The following is a 16,799-nucleotide window of genomic DNA, read 5'->3' on the forward strand; positions in this document are numbered from 1 at the left end:
TCGGTGCATGTGTGCCAGTCCCCGGCATGTGTGTCAATGCAGCAGGGCGTGTGTTACTCACTGCTGCGGTCACTTCAGTACCCCGGGTTCGCATTTCTTGTGGCAGTAGAAATTGTTTTCAGCTGAATCATGTACCATACTGTAATTATATTTTACTTTTTGAGGCCTCTGAACGTAATACTTTCCTTGGTTGTTAGTTTGCAGAGTTTTCCTTTATATATATATATATATATATATATATATATATATATATATGACAGGCAGAGTTAGACAGTGAGAGAGAGAGACACAGAGAAAGGTCTTCCTTCCGTTGGTTCACCCCACAAATGGCCGCTACGGCTGGCGTGCTGCGCTGATCCGAAGCCAGGAGCCAGGTGCTTCCTCCTGGTCTCCCATGCAGGTGCAGGGCCCAAGCACTTGGGCCATCCTCCACTGCCTTCCCGGGCCACAGCAGAGAGCTGGACTGGAAGAGAAGCAACCAGGACAGAATCCGTGCCCCAACCGGGACTAGAACCTGGGGTGCCGGCGCCGCAGGTGAAGGATTAGCCTAGTGAGCTGTGGCGCCGGCCTTTTTAGATATTTTTAAAGCATTTACCTATTTATTCATTTGTGAGGCAGAGAGAGATAATGTGAGCGATCAAGTATCCTCCCGTCCTCTGGTTCACTTTCCAGATGCCTGCACAATGACCGGGATTGCACTGGGTTGAAGTTGAGAGCTAGGAGCACAATCCAGCTCTCCTGCGTGGGTGACAGAGATCCAGTGACTTGAGCCATCACTGCTGCCTCCCAGAGTCTGCATTTGCAGGAAACTCAAGTCCAGGAGCAGAGCCAGGTGTTGAACCCATGTACTCCCACCTGGGGTGTGGGTGTCTTAACTGATAGGCTAAACACCCACACTGAGTTTGCTTAGTGTTGCCTTAGTTTGCTTGCTATCAATCACACACTCCTGAAACTTTAAAGGAAAATACTGTATGCATCTTCTGTCACAATGAAGAAATCATCACTTTTTTTTTTTTTTTAAGATTTATTTATTTACTTGACAGGTAGAGTCACAGACAGTGAGAGAAGAGAGACAGAAAGGTCTTCCCTCCATTGGTTCACTCCCCAAATGGCAGCAACGGCTGGAGCTGCGCCGATCCAAAGCCAGGAGCCAGGTACTTCTTCCTGGCCTCCCATGTGGGTGCAGGGGCCCAAGCACCTGGGCCATCCTCCACTGGCTTCCCAGGCCACAGCAGAGAGCTGGATCAGAAGAGAAGCAGCTGGGACTAGAACCGGCGCTCAAGCGGAGGATTAACTTAGTGCGCCGTGACGCCGGCCCCAAAATCATCACATTTTTTTCCCTCTGAGACATGCCTGTCCCAGATCCCTCTCTTCTGGGGCTTCCGGTCTGGAGCCTGGCTAAGCCTTGGCTTCTGTTTCCCAGAGCCCAGGCCTCCCTTATACTGGCACGAAGCTGGTTCTCCACCAACCTCCCGGGCTGTGAATGTCTGAAAGTGCACCCCCTGCCCGGAGATAGTTTGGCTGGATGGAGAATCCGGAGAGGAGGAGTTTCTTGGAGTGAGTGCAGCCATTGACAGTTCTTTCTGAGCCCTGGGGAGCGTGATGCTGACCTGATTCACGGTCAAGAGTCTGCTTTTTTGCTCACCAGAAGCCATTGGAATCCCCGCCTTATCTCAAAGTCTAAACATTCTCAAGGAAGCCCCAGATTCTCCCCCTCTGCTCCCCACCGGGCATCTGGCTCAGTTTGGGCCATCTTCCTGAATTACCCCTCCTCTCCCTTCCACGTTCTTTCCGGATCTCTTCCTCACCAGTGGGTGGGGTGCTAGATGGCTGTTTGGGGCTCGTGGCCTTTCCCGCTGAGCTTCCCAGGAGACTGAGCCTGGACAGCCACTCCTCCTGTCTCCAGCTAGGCCCTAAAGAGAATATTTATGGAAAACCTCTATGGAAACACAGGAGAAATAGGGCTGGGAGTTACTCTATCACAGGCAGTAAGAGCTGCAAAATGGTATTGCATAAATGGTATTAGATAGATCTTCTTTAAAAAAAAAAAATGGTTCTCGGGCCCCTGCACCTGTGTAGGAGACCTGGAGGAAGCTCCTGGCTCCTGGCTTTGGATCAGCTCAGCTCCAGCTGTTGCGGCCATGTGGGCAGTGAACCAGCAGATGGAAGACCTCTCTCTCTGTCTCTCCCTCTCTCTCCGTAACTCTGCATCTCAAATAATAAACATTTTTTTTTTTTTGACAAGCAGAGTGGACAGTGAGAGAGAGAGACAGAGAGAAAGGTCTTCCCTTTTGCCATTGGTTCACCCTCCAATGGCCGCCGCAGCCGGCACATCATGCTGATCCGAAGCCAGGAGCCAGGTGCTTCTCCTGGTCTCCCATGCAGGTGCAGGGCCCAAGAACCTGGGCCATCCTCCACTGCACTCCCAGGCCATAGCAGAGAGCTGGCCTGGAAGAGGGGCAACTGGGACACAATCCGATGACCCAACCAGGACTAGAACCCGGTGTGCCAGTGCCGCTAGGTGGAGGATTAGCCTATTGAGCCGCGGCGCCGGCCTAAACATTTTTTTGAAAGATGGTTTGTAATAGAATCATGTGGGTTTCATCATGTAAATGCGCCGGGCACGATCACGTGAAGTACCTTGGCACTGTGGTGTTGCCCCAAGCACATGGCCGACCCAGGACAGCTGCAAGTGCGGTGGTGCTATCAGTGGCCAGCCTTCTGAAATAGTGACCAGAACCCAGGGCAAAGGGATACCAGCCCTCCCCTTCCCAGTCCTGGGAAATTGGGTACATATTATAAACCATGCTAAATACTCCAATGTGTATGGGAAGTGAATTAGGTTCTGGTCTCAGAAGACCATTCGGGATATGGAGCAGTCGCCCCTCACCTCTAAAACCAGAGTAATTCCTAATCATTGTGACCCCAAAAACAGCACTACACATTTCCCAAATACTGAGGGCTCAGTCCCCTAGTAGCCACTGGTGCAGAGTCTGCCGTAGAAAACAAGAGCAGGGGCAGGTGTTGTGGTGTCGTGGGTTAAGCTGCTGCTGCAGGCACCGCTTCCTGTGTCAGAGAGCCTGGCTTGAGTTCTAGTTCCTCCACTCCCAATCCAGCTTTCTGCTTATTCAGCACACAGTGGCTCAAGCACTTGGACGCAAGCTACCCACATGGGAGACCCAGATCGAGTTCTGGTGTGTGTGTGTGTGTGAGTACACACACTACAGAGGGGACTGGAGACTCAGGGAGAGTTGCCCTTGCACTCTGAAGCCCTCAGGCTTTCGGGAGTCAGAATCCCTTTTGTTCAGGAGCCCCCCCGTCCTTTCTGATACAGCCTCCACCTGACTGGGTGCAGGCCAAGTGCACACTGTGAAGGGTGATCTTTACCCACAGCTGCTGACTTACATGTTAATGACATCTTGGTGGCCTTTGGTGCTGTGGGTAAGACGCTGCTTGGGCACCCGCATCCCATTGCCTGGTTTGAATCCTGGAGTCCTGGCATCCTTGGAGTCAACAGATGATGGCTCATGTACCCTGTCACCCATGTGAAGAACAGGATGGAGTTCTGGGCTCCTGGCTTCCACCTGCCCAGCCCTGGCTCTTGCAGGTGTTTGGGGAGCAAACCAATGAATGGAAAGTGTGTGTGTGTGTGTGTGTGTGTGTGTGTGTGTATTTCTGTCTCTCTACCTTTCAAGTAATAACATCTGGGGCTGGTGTAGTGAGTGCAGTGAACCAGCAGATGGAAGACCTCTCTCTCTGTCTCTCCCTCTCTCTCCATAACTCTGCCTCTCAAATAATAAACATCAAGCCCTCCTCTTGCAGGGCCGGCATCCATATGGGTGCCGGCTTGAGTCCTGGCTACTCTTCTTCCCATCCAGCTCTCTGCTTATGGCCTGGGAAAGCAGTGGAAGATGGCCCAAGCACTTGGGGCCCTGCACCCACATGGGAGACCTGGAAGAAGCCCCTGGCTCCTGGCTTCAGATGGGCCCAGCTGCTGCCATTGCAGCCATTTGGGGAGTGAGCCAGTGGATGGAAGACCTTTCTCTCTGTCTCCCCTCTCTCTGTAACTCTACCTCTTAAATAAATAAATAAATAATATCTTTAAAAAGAAGAAGTTAATGACATCTGCAAAATAACCTTCACAGTGTTGGGGAGGCCAAGGGTTCCAGGTTCTTGTCTCTAACGCATGAAAGAATTTGAAGACAAGATGTAAACAGATAAAGATTAGCGGATGAACAAGACTTACGGGTAAAGCAAAGCACACACTCAGAGGGGTTCAGGGCGTCCTTTTTTGCGATCTGGAGGCCCAGAGGGTGATGCTTTGGGTGGAGTTGTCCAGGAAAGGGTGGAGACTTCTGAGAATTGGTGATTGCCCGTTTTATGGCCTTTTTGGGAAGTTTCAGAAGTATCATGGAATCGGTGCATGATGGGAATAGGAGTGTCGGCCATGGTAATTTTATGGGAAAGATATTATAATCGGCTGTAGGTGAGCTCAGGGACCTGGTCAGCAGCCATGTTTGACGGGTTCAGGTCCTGAGCCACAGCTTTGCTGTAATAGTGATCTCAGGTTTCCGTCTGTGAGAGGAGCTTTAGAGAGCCTGGGGTGGGAGGGGCAGGGTGACATAGTGCCTCGGGCTCTTTCCCTGACCCCTGACTGTCTCCTTACCTCTAACAACAGCAGCTTCTAGACCTGTGTTTGACCTGCTGTGTATCAAGGCCTCACCACATGGACACAGAGAATTAACCATCACAGCATATGGCAGAGAAGTTGAAACGTTTGTGGTAGGGGCTCAAATGACCGTCACTATCAATACCTCTGTGTGTTTTTCTTTGAAGCATAAGCGGTGTGCAGCGTTCAGACAATGGATCCTACGTCTGTAAGATGAAAATAAACGATGACGAGATTGTGTCCGACCCCATCGACATCGAGGTACAAGGTAAGGCCACGAGAGCTGCTTGTTCCCGAGCCTGTATTGCGTGCTGTTGTGTACTCCAGAGTTAGGCCTGCCTGTTTGTTGCTGTGTGTGCAAACCTCACAACTCCGTCAGCTCTGAGATTTTGCAAGGCAATTCTCTGTTTAGACTTTGGGTAATGATGAAACGAACTCAATTCTTTTGTGTGTGTGTGTGTTAAAAAGGAAGTCTTTTCATCCCATCAAATTACATTTATCAGATATATTTATTTATTTATTTTTTAAAGATTGATTTGTTTATTTGAAAGGCAGAGTTACAGAGAGACAGAGACAGACAGAGACAGAGACAGAGAGGTCTTCATCTGCTGGTTCACTCCCCAAATAGCTACAATGGCCTGAGCTGCGCCAATCTGAAGTCAGGAACCAGAAGCTTCTTTTGGATCTCCCATGAGGGTGCAGGGGCCCAAGGACTTGGGCCATCTTCCACTGCTTTTCCAGGCCATCAGCAGAGAGAGCTGGATCAGAAGTGGAGCAGCCAGGACTCGAAGCGGCACCCATATGGGATACCAGTGCTGCAGGCAGCAGCATTACCCACTAGTCACAGGGCCGGCCCCATGAACTCAGTTCTTGAAGTTTGAGCTCTATTCTACTCAGTAAAAGGTGGGATAAAAAAGGATTATGAGTTTCTTTGTCTGCATGTTATTCACAGTTAAAAAAATGAAGACTTCTTTATAGGAAGCAACATTTTGCATTTTATTACCTAGTTCTCAGTGCCGGCAGCAGAGACACTCAGTCACGTGGCTGCCTGCTTATTATTCAGCATCCTTTTCTGTCTTGCACCTGTGGATGGTGGAACAGGGGAGGGCGGGTGACTTTCCTGGCCAGGGTCAACAGCCCACCCTGGGACTCCTTGTGGGCCATACAATCTGTCAGGTGCACGTTTCAGAGAAACTCCGTGCCATGACATGGAGGGTAAGATGTCAGGCAAGGGATAAAGGTGCTCTCTGCCCCCCAGGAACCTGAACTGCAGGGGGCGTGTCGGCTGCTGCACAGGTGATCTATGGTCTGGGGGTTTGCATGCCTGGTTCTGCAGTGGCAGGGCCCATCAGGAAAGCCTGCAGTGGGATGCACCTTTGTCTTCACCCCAGTGGCTGCTCCTCGCTTCCCCAGGGCTGCCCTCCAGGGCCCTGCCCCCCTGTCCTCTGGCGCCCTGGGAGCAGAGCCTCCCCATCACTCTTTTTCTACTTTCTTTTGACTTTGCTCCTTCCAGACTTTCAAGCAGGTGATTAACTTTTCACCCAGAAGCCTCTCCCACTGAAAGGCCCATTCATCGCCGGCTTATTAGGGAACCTGCTCTTAGTACCCGTGGAGTAGGCAGCAGGCCTGAGGGGTGAGGCGGGGAGGGCGAGGGGGCAGTGAGTGCAGGAGTCGGAGAAGGGGAGCGACGGGGAGGGTGCCCCTGCCGGGAAGTCTCTTCCAGACTCTTGCTCTAAGCCCATCCCAGGCAGGACCGTTCGTGCCACAGGATCCGCTGGGGGTGGGCTTCCTGCGTTTGCTGCTCATCTGGGGAAAATGTCCAGAGGACGTTTTATTTGTGAAATTGAAGGGTAAACAATGCCCAGGGCAAGGACACATGAAGTCCAAGCAGAGTTTTGAAAAACCTTGAAACAAAAAAAGAATTGCATTTGACACCTCCCCCCAGCCCCCCACCCCACCGTGCCTGCTGGAACCAGGTCTGTGAGCCCCCAGAGCACAGTGGAGATGCCTGGAGACATTTAGCTTGACCCGTTCAACACCTGGCACATGCCCAGATACTCCTCACCAGCTTGCTCTGAGAGAATCCTACGTTTCCTTGTGGACCTGATTCTGGATGTCATAGAGGATCTTGGGATTGTACGTGTGGCACGGTGCCTGCACTGTTTTCAGAAGAACACGCTTTGACAAGTGTGCAGCCCCCTACACACGGAATTATCACTCATGTGAAAATCACACACCATAGTTTCTTCTCAAAGCGTGTGCAGTCCTACTGCATAGCTTTGTCTTTACTCTGTTTATTTTGGGAAGAAATACTGAAAACCTGCCAGCCAGGCCCAGGAGCTGGAGCAGGACTGGGTTTCAGAGCTGTCTGTGGCCTGCGTCCTGGTAAAACCAGTTCTGAATCATCGTTTACAGCCCCTCTGGGAAAGTGTCCTAGAAAGCCAACTGGAGGCCGAGTTAGCCACTGTACTCTTTCTTACTCAGCCTTTGGTATTTTTTCAGTTTTATTTATTTACTTGAGAGCCAGAGAGAGCTCTCCCCTCCGCTGACTCAGTCCTGAGATGCCCACAACAGCTAGTACTGGGCCAGGCCCAAGCTGAGAGCTGGGAGCTCAGTCCAGGTCTCCCATTTGGTTGGAAGGGACCCAACTACTTGAGCCATCACCAGCTGCCTCCCAGGGTGTGCATTAGCAGGAAGCTGGAACTGGGAGTGGAGCTGGGACTTGAACCCAGGTACTCTGATTTGGGATAAGGGCATTTTTTTTTTCAGGCAGAGTGGACAGTGAGAGAGAGAGACAGAGAGAAAGGTCTTCCTTTGCCGTTGGTTCACCCTCCAATGGCCGCTGCGGCCGGCGCACTGCGCAGATCCAATGGCAGGAGCCAGGTGCTTCTCCTGGTCTCCCATGGGGTGCAGGACCCAAGTACTTGTGCCATCCTCCACTGCACTCCCGGGCCACAGCAGAGAGCTGGCCTGGAAGAGGGGCAACCGGGACAGAATCCGGCACCCCAACCGGGACTAGAACCCGGAGTGCCGGCACCGCAAGGCAGAGGATTAGCCTAGTGAGCCGCGGCACCAGCCAAGGGATAAGGGCATCTTAACCAGCATCCTGCCTGCTAGATCAACCGCTCACCCATCTTACCCAGCTATAAGGAGGTGAGAACTGGCCATTTCTAAAGTGCTGGCAGGAAAATCTCAGGCTGCGCAGTGCCAGCCCCGTTTCCATTCCCTACAGGCTCCGCGTCTTCTATGGGATGTGAAGCATGCTTTCACGTCACTCTTTCTCTGCAGGGCTTCCTCACTTCACGAAGCAGCCCGAGGACATGAACGTCACCCGAAACACCGCTTTCAACCTCACTTGTCAGGCCGTGGGCCCGCCTGAGCCGGTCAGCATCTTCTGGGTTCAGAACAGCAGCCGCGTTAATGAGCAGCCTGTAAAGTCCCCCTCCGTTCTGACCGTTCCTGGTAAGCCCGAGCATCGTGCTCCTGCAGGAAGTCGTTTGTCTAACAGCAGAAGGAACCAGAAGTTCGGCGACCACTGCTGTGTTATCTTCAATAGGCCAGAGAAGAAGGCAAAAAGGCAGGGTGGCATCTGAGGATAGGAAACTGGGTAGGTGGAGAAGGAGCTAGGAATGGCAGGTGTGAGCGTTGGTAAGCCAGAGTTTGAAGGTGGGGCAGTGGCCTCATGGTTAAGCTGGTGATGTAACTGGAATCCCTGAGCTCGGGCAGCAGAACCTTGGCTCACCTGTCCGTGGCAGCTTGCCAGCCTGGCGGGTCTTGCTCTTTACAGAAACACTGGGTTAAAGACCTCTGTGGTCGGAGAGCGGGAAAGTGGCGTGGTCACGGTGAGCTGTCGCAGGAAGCTTGCGAGTCATTGTGGGATTGTGGCTGAGTCGACATTCCAGGTCATCTTGATTTCTCTCCAAATTAGATGCCCCTAGCCTCATCCTTGTACCCCACCCCGCCCTCCCACCCCACTCCAAGAAGCTGCTGGCTGATGTGTGTGGTGGTCTCTGGGCTGCAGTAGCCAGCGGGACCCTCTGTGGCTCCTCTTCCAGTAAAAACTGCAAGGCCACCTCCCGTCTTCCTTTCTTCACTCACAGCAAATTCTTTCGGAAGAACCGCTGTATTCCTGCAGCTGTCCTACGCCCTGAGAACAGGTGGCGACCTTTGGGAAGCACTGTCCTGGCTTTCTCCCCGCTTCACCGCTTCTCCTGTGTCTTTAGAGGAGACCTGAATGTCGGGGTGCCCCAGCTCATTCCTGCGCCTGCAGCTTTTTGCTCTGAGACTCATTACCACTATGTGGTAATGACCTCACTTTACATCCCCAGCTCAGACTCTCTTGAACTTCAGGCTCATGTACCCAGCTGCTTCCTTAGCTCTTGTGCTTGCTGGATTCATAGACATCTTAAAATGAAACTCTTTTTTTTTTAAAGATTTATTTATTTATTTGAAAGTCAGAGATACAGAGAGAGGAGAGGCAGAGAGAGAGAGAGAGAGAGAGAGAGAGAGGCCTTCCATCCGCTCTGGTTCACTCCCCAATTGGCTGCAATGCACAGAGCTGCACCAATCCAAAGCCAGGAGTCAGGAGCTTCTTCTAGGTCTCCCATGTGGGTGCAGGGGCCCAAGCACTTGGGCCATCTTCTACTGCTTTCCCAGGCCACAGCAGAGAGCTGGATTGGAAGAGGAGCAGCCGGGTCTCCAACCAGCACCCACATGGGATGCCGGCACTTCAGGCCAGGGCGTTAACCCGCTGTGCCACAGTGCCAGTCCCACCTCAGAGTCCCCATCTTGGTCAATAATGTCACCGTGGTCCACCCTGCCTTTCCTCAGCAATGTCGTCGGTTCCACGTCTGCTGTCTTTTCACCATCTCTGTTGCTGGCTCACTGGTTCCCGTCACCACCATCTGTCATCCGTGCCACCGCAGTAGCTTCCTAGCTGATCTCCCAGCCTTGTCCCCACTGTGTCCACCCTCCCCAGCAGCAGATCCTGTCTCCCACCTGCTGAAAACCCCTCAGAAGCTTCCTGTTATCTTCGACTCTCACCCAGGCTCTGCCCTGGCCTTTGACCCTGCCCAGCTGGCCAGTGCAGTCGCACCCCGCCGTCTCCAGTCTGCCCATTAGGCTGCAGTCACGCTGATGGTCTGATACCTTCAGACACATCGCGTTTCTTCCTGCTTCTGGACCTTTCGCCCTATCTCTGCCATCTGCCCGCCACGCTCTTCCCTCTGCCCTTCGTCCCGGGACGCAATCCAGAGACGACGTCCTCAGACTATTTTAGGTCCTCCCCACCCCTTTATTGCTTCTTGGGTAACTCGTTCACTGCACTTGTCCTAGTCTGTAATCACCCTTAGAGGATGTGTACTCAGTGGGTCCAAGGACTTTGTCGCTCCCGCTCACCGAAAAGCTGACTCATAGTAATATTCAGTAAACACTGATGGCAACAATGGGTCAGCGAGTGCCAGCCCCTAGGTGCTGTCTCTGAGTCACTCTTCTTACAAAGAAAAGATTTATCAGTTTTCATTTTTTTAATTTTAAAGGCAGAGACATAAAAGGGAGAGATCTTCCATCTGCTGGTTTATTCCCCAAATGACTGCAACAGCTGGGGCTAGCCTAGGCTGAAGCCAGGAGCCCAGAACTCCTCCCTGGGCAGCATGGACCTATGTTACTTGTGCTGTCATCTGCCGCCTCCCAGGGTGGGTGCACGTTAGCAGGAAGCTGGATTGGAAGCAGAGTAGTCAGGACTGGAAGCAGGCCCTCTCATAAGGGGTGTGGATGCCCCACACGGTGTCCTAGTGGATACACTGATTGCCCACCCTCTGAGTCATGTTTCCAATCTTTGATTTCAAGAGGAATGTTATGGTTTTCTCTGCCTTCATCCGGGTTTTCTGTTTTTCCAAGGAATTCATAATTACGTAATTTCTTTTTTGAAAATCAATGAAGATAAATACAGTTCAGCTTCTCTAGGATGGTAGATTGCTCTAGGGTCCCATTCAGACTTTTTTTCATTGAGAAAATATTGACCCACAATTAAATGAATGGAACTTAATATACACAATGCGGTAAGTTCTCCCGTGTAACCCCCCTGTCCGTCCAGGTACAGAACAATGCCGTCAGCTCAGAGAGTTCCCTCACGGGGCCGGTGCTGTGGTGTAATACACTAAGCCACCGCCTGCAGTGCTGGCATCCCATATGGGCACCAGTTCATGTCCCAGCTGCTTCACTTCCAATCCAGCTCCTTGCTCATGGCCTGGGAAGGCAGTGGGAGATGGCCAAGTGCTTGGGCCCCCACTCCCATGTGGGAGACCCAGAAGAAGCCGCTGGCTCCTGGCTTCAGATCAGCCCAGCTCGAGCTGTGGCAGCCATTTGGGGAATGAAACCATGAGTGGAAAATCTCTGTCTCTCTCTCTGTATGTAACATTGCTTGTCAAATAAATAAATAAATCTTAAAAAAAAAATTTCCTTCATGATCCTGTCCATTTGGTCACTACCTCCCTTGGGCAGCACTGTTTGATGTCTATCATCATAGGTTAGTTTTACCTCTTCTTGAATTTCAAATAAATAGAATATAAAGTATGTGCTGTTTTGGCATCGGGCTTCCTTTTCCTCAGTATGATGTTTTTGAGATTCATCAGTAGTGCATTATTTTCCATTGCTGAAATGCTCTGGTTTATGAAGGTCTAATGTTTGTTTAGCCATTTGTTTAGTGAACATTTGGGATGCTTATGGCCGTTGGCTGTTACAAGTAAAGCAGCTATGAATATTTACATGCCAATATTTTGGAGGGGAAGGTATTTTTATGTTGGCTTGAGCAAATAGGTAGAGAGGAATTGCTGTGTCATATGGTGTATATAGGTTTAACTTTTTTTTTTAAGATTTATTTATTTAAAGGCAGTTAAAGAGAGATTTTACATCTGCTGGTTCACTCCCCAAATGGCCACAATGGTGGGAACTGGGCCGATCCAAAGCCAGGAGCTTCTTCCAGGTCTCCCATGTGGGTGCAGGGGCCCAAGCAGTTGGCCCATCTTCTGTTGCTTTCCCAAGCTCATTAGCAGGGAGCTGGATTGGAAGTGGCGTAGCCGGGAATTGAACTGGCGTCCATGTGGGATGCTGGTGCTGCAGATGGCCACTTTACCAGCTATGTCACAGCTACGGCCCCTCGGTTTAACTTCTTAAAGAAACCACCACACTACTTTCCAAAGTGGTTGTACCAGGTTACAGTCCCAGCAACAGTGGATAAGAGTCCCAGTTCCTTTATCCACATCCTTGTCAACATTCAATATGATCAGAACTTTCTAAATTTGACGTTCTAATGCATGTCAAATGCAGGTCATTGTGGTTTTAATTTGTGTTTCATTTCCCTGAAGTCTACTTTTAGATTAGATTTACAAAAGATTTTGGCATCTTTTCATGTGCGTGTTTACCTATCACATATCTTTCTTTGGTAAAGGGTCACTTCACGTCTTTTGCCCATTTCCATGTAAATCTTAGAATGAACTTGACAGTTTTAACAGGAAGTCTGCTGTGATTTTGTTTGCTACTGTACTGAATTTGTAAGATGAGTTTTAGGGGGAAATAACCTCTTGATGTTGAGACTTCTGATCTATAATTATATTACACCTTTAATTTCTCAGCAATTTTTGTAGTTTTTGATATAGAAATCTTATGTCATTTATTAAATTTAAAATTTTTAACTTAAATTTTATATATCTAGGGCATACATTGTGATATTTTGATATACATAGACATATTATATTTTACTTATTTTTTAATTTGTTTATTTGAAAGAGTTACAGAAAGAGAGAGCGAGATTTCCATCTACCGATTCACTCCCCCCAAACGCCTTCAGCAGCCAAGGTTGGGCCAGGCTGAAGGCAGGAGTGCATAATCCAATCCAGGGCTGCCACGTGGGTGGCAGGGGCCCAAGCACTGAGGCCATGATCTGCTTCCTCTCAGGCGCATTAGCAGGAAGTTGGATTGGAAGTGGAGGCGGGACTCAATCCCAGGCACTGTGTTATGGGTTATGGGTATCTCAAGCAGTGGCTTAACCTGCTATGCCACAGCATCTGCCCCCACTTTTTTCAATTTAAAGGTTTTTTTCCTGTATAAGTAAAATAGTAATTGAGCAATTTATAGCCTAATAGCATCTTTTTAAAATAACCTTTATTGTAGTAGTGGTTATAAAAGCTACGTGTGTTCAACTTACGTGCAGCTGCACACACATAAATGAGTAGGTGCACAGCTGGTGGAATCTGAGTAAGCTCTGCTGGCACCATGCTGGTTTCCTGGTTTTGATAGCGTACGATTGTATGTAAGATGTTAACACTGGGGAGGTGGAAGGAAGGATGCTGGGGCTCTCCCTGTGTATTTCTTTGTGACTTTCTGTGCATCTATAATTATTTCCAAAAAAAAACTTTAAAATTCATGATTTTACCTAATTATTAGACAATTTTATTTTTAAAATGTGGAAAATTCAAGACATTTTTACCTGTGATGACAATGAGAACACTGATGGATTTCCTCCCCCAAACTTTCCTATTTTCCTCCCAAGTAGAAGAATATACGTGCAGCCTTTTTATTATGCAGTATGTTGGTGCATATCCATTCTAGAACAGTCAGACCACAGGGATACGCCAGAGCAAAACGTGGCTGAGCCTTTGTTCTTCACACTTGCACTTCCCTGTACAGAGGAAGCCAGTGTCGGCCATCGATTCATTCCCTTCCAGGCCCTCTGTGGTCCTCTAAGTACACATGTGCACACGCATGCAGGTCACCAGGGCATGTGGGTCTTCTCGTGTGGGTGGCTGTGGGTTTGCCTCGCTGCCATCATGCCTTACTGGGTGGACAGCCCATAATCTCTCTAACCACACCCCTGTTGATGAACATTTAGTTTTAGTTTTCTTTCCTGTGATAAATAATGTTTATACACAATCTTGGTACCCATTTGTGTTTATTTTATTCTCTTCATTCAAAACTTCTTTTTAAGCTGACAAAAATCATGTGTATTTATCAGATACAGCATAATGTTTTGAAATGTGTATACATCGTGGAATGGCTCAATCAAGCTAATTCACATGCATTGCTTCATAGAGTTATCATTTTTTGTGGTGAGCCATCTGTATTTCTTTAGGAGAGATTTCTAAACAGGGAGTCTATGGGAAAAGTGGGTGTATTTTAAATTTTGCTACATTCTAATCTTCCAAAAAGACCTTGCCAATGTGCAGTCTTCCTAGTGGAATCAGACAGTCTGGCCCGCATGCAACAGTAACGATCTTTGCTCTTTGCCACTGACAGCAAATCCTCTCAAGTGTCAGAATATCTGGTTTAGGCTGCAGGTGCTTCCATGAGAACAGGGCAAGCTGACCACGTCTTCAGTGTCCGGTTCGTGGCGGGTGTAGAAAGCCCGCACTGTCACCTTTACAGGAGGTGCTTCTGGATATGGTGCACCTGAGTTCCCTTCCCGTTAGGAGCCGCCTGGGTGTCTCCTTGGAGTCAACAGCTTCCCCAGAATTTTCAGGGTGACAGCACATGTCTCTGTAAATGAGGAACTGGTCTTCAAACTGCTGAGTTGACATGCTGTACCTAGTTTCTAAATGAGTGTACAGTAGCCTGCATTGCTCAATTAACTTTCTTGTTTGCGAAACGTTTGAGAAGCAGGGCTGCTGACTTTCTTATTGACGTATGTATTCGATGCCTTTTTGATGGCAAAGATGGTATAGCTGGTGCTGTGCAGAGATGTGAGGCCTGGAGATGTAGTTATAAATTCATGCCAGAAACCTGAAACTTATCCCAACTCTTCTCTCTTCCCCTTCCAACAATCTGTCACCAAGATCCATCTGTTGCTTGCGAATGCGGTTTTGCTCATTTCTTCCTCTGCATTGCCACTGCCACAGCCTTAATTCGGGTTTTCTTGGTTCATTCCCAGGACTGTTGCTGTCAGCTTCCAACCATGGTCCTGGATCTATTGTCCTCTCACTCCCCGCTCCGCCCCTGGCCAGCACACACACAGACACCTGCACAGTCAGCCCTGCTCCAGTGCGTTCATGAAGAGGTTCCGCTGTGCCGTCACTGTCACTCCCAGTGTGACTTGTCAGCACAGGCAGGTTGAAATCTGCCAGTTGACCCTGATATGCAGGGCCCACCGGGCTCCGGCTGATCTTTCCAGGGTCTCCTCCTGCCTCACCCGCAAAGGCACCTGCTTGTGAGCTCTAACGAATGTACTGCTTCCTTGTCCTCCTTTTTTTTTTTTTTTTTGTTATATTTAGAAGATTTATTGTTTATTTGAAAGACAGAGTCACACACACATACAGGTCTTCCATCCTCCGATTCACTCCCCAAATGGCAGCAGAGCCAGGACTGGGCCAAGCCAAAGCCAGGAGCCTGGAACTCCATCCAGATCTTCACAATGAATACAGGGGCTCAAGCACTTGGGCCATCTCCCACTGCTTTCCCAGGTCACAGCAGAGAGCTGAATGGGAAGTGGAGCAGCCGGGACTCGAACTGACGCCGTAGTACGGGGTGTGGCCTTGAAAGCAGCACCTTAACCCACTGTGCCACAACACCAGCCCCTGCAGTGTGTGTTGTTGCCAGGCCTTCGCACATGCCGCCACTTCTGTCCAGGCCACCTTCTTCCTCCTGTCCGTCTGGTAAACCCCTGGTCCCCTCCAGCCACTCAGCTCACGGCTCTTCTCTGAAAACCTTTCTGGTCCCCCTCTTTGTCTGTGTCCTCCCAACACCTCCTCCCTAACCCCTGTGCCTTCCTGTCACATGGAAGCCCATTGGGCTTCCAACAAGGGTTTTCAATCAATGCGATTACTCTGTGTGAGTTATGGATTAGTTTAGCCCCATCACCCAGCACAGTGCCTGGCACACAGAACTGTGTGAGTGCGTGAACGAGCTAACGAACAAATGAATGAATTAGGTCCTTTCCCGAGAACAGAGGGGCACAGTGAGAAGAAACTTGTATTTGTAAGCTTGTTTTTGCATTTAAACTCCTTCTCATCTCTTTTATAACTCTAGTCGGTCCTGTGATATTAAAGAACAAGATTTGGCTGGCGCCGCGGCTCACTAGGCTAATCCTCCACCTGCGGCGCTGGCACACCGGGTTCTAGTCCTGGTCGGGGCGCCGGATTCTGTCCCGGTTGCCCCTCTTCCAGGCCAGCTCTCTGCTGTGGCCTGGGAGTGCAGTGGAGGATGGCCCAAGTGCTTGGGCCCTGCACCCCATGGGAGACCAGGAGAAGCACCTGGCTCCTGGCTTTGGATCTGCGCTGCGCGCCGGCTGTAGCGGCCATTTGTGGGGTGAACCAACAGAAGGAAGACCTTTCTCTCTCTCTCTCTCTCTGTCTAACTCTACCTGTCAAAAAAAAAAAAAAAAAAGCGCAAGATTTTTGCCCATCTGTGTTACAGACCACAGACCCAGATGGCTTACACAGCCCGGGGAGAAGGGCGTAGAGCCCAGGATGCTGACTGAAGGGCTCGTGCGGGCACTGCTCTCAAGTTAGTGCCTGCTGACTGTTCCCAAGCATCTGAATTTTGTTCTACTGCAACAGAGCTACATAAAAACATATTTAAATCTGTCCTTTAAAAGATTCTTTTTATTTGAAAAGCAGGGAGATAAAGAGAGAGAGAGACAGACAGAGTTGCTCACTCCCCAAACGCCTGCAATAGCTGGGGCCGGGCCAGCCGGGAGCCTCCCACATGAACAGCAGGCACCCAGCTGCTTGAGCCGTGGCTGTGGCCTCCTAGGGGCAGCAAGCTGGAATCAGGAGGCGGAGCCAGGAATGGAGCTCAGATGTGGGATGGGCTTCATCACCAGGCCAACCACCCACCCTGAAATCTATTTGGATCTTAGTTCACACTGGGGAACGAGGTGCCGAGGCCACTCCGTCCTGAGCCACCTCTGGGGGAGGCTTTGTGCCGGCAGCAGCCCCTCCCCTGCTGACTTAAAGTGGTGGATTTTCAGGAGGAGCTGGGTGGGGGAGTTTTCCAACCCATCCTGAAATTAACCTTGAAGGAAACTGTTCTGATTCCTTGCACTGAGGGAATGCCAAGTAGGGAAGTAAATAGCCCTGATGTTTGGATGGTGTTGAGCATCCGAAAGGGCATGTGTGTTTTCCCCATGATAGAAGTTTGG

At 50.0% G+C, this 16,799-nt stretch overlaps 1 protein-coding gene across 3 annotated transcripts in view; it reads left to right on the top strand.

The window, feature by feature from the left end:
- The window catches only part of MERTK (MER proto-oncogene, tyrosine kinase), a 117,952-nt gene that overhangs the window by 25,408 nt on the left and 75,745 nt on the right, over positions 1-16,799 (top strand). For all 3 annotated transcript variants that reach the window (XR_016229209.1, XR_016229210.1, XM_008254044.4), the window contains exons 3-4: positions 4,837-4,937; positions 7,958-8,131. Coding sequence is in view for 1 of the 3 variants with exons in the window: in XM_008254044.4 (XP_008252266.2) it covers positions 4,837-4,937; positions 7,958-8,131 (275 nt within the window). In the remaining 2 variants the exon portion in view is untranslated. The remainder of the gene's footprint in view (positions 1-4,836; positions 4,938-7,957; positions 8,132-16,799) is intronic.

The sequence above is a fragment of the Oryctolagus cuniculus genome, chromosome 2 (assembly GCF_051225735.1).
Source record: "Oryctolagus cuniculus isolate XC-2025 breed Fujian yellow rabbit chromosome 2, ASM5122573v1, whole genome shotgun sequence".
NCBI lineage: Eukaryota > Metazoa > Chordata > Mammalia > Lagomorpha > Leporidae > Oryctolagus > Oryctolagus cuniculus.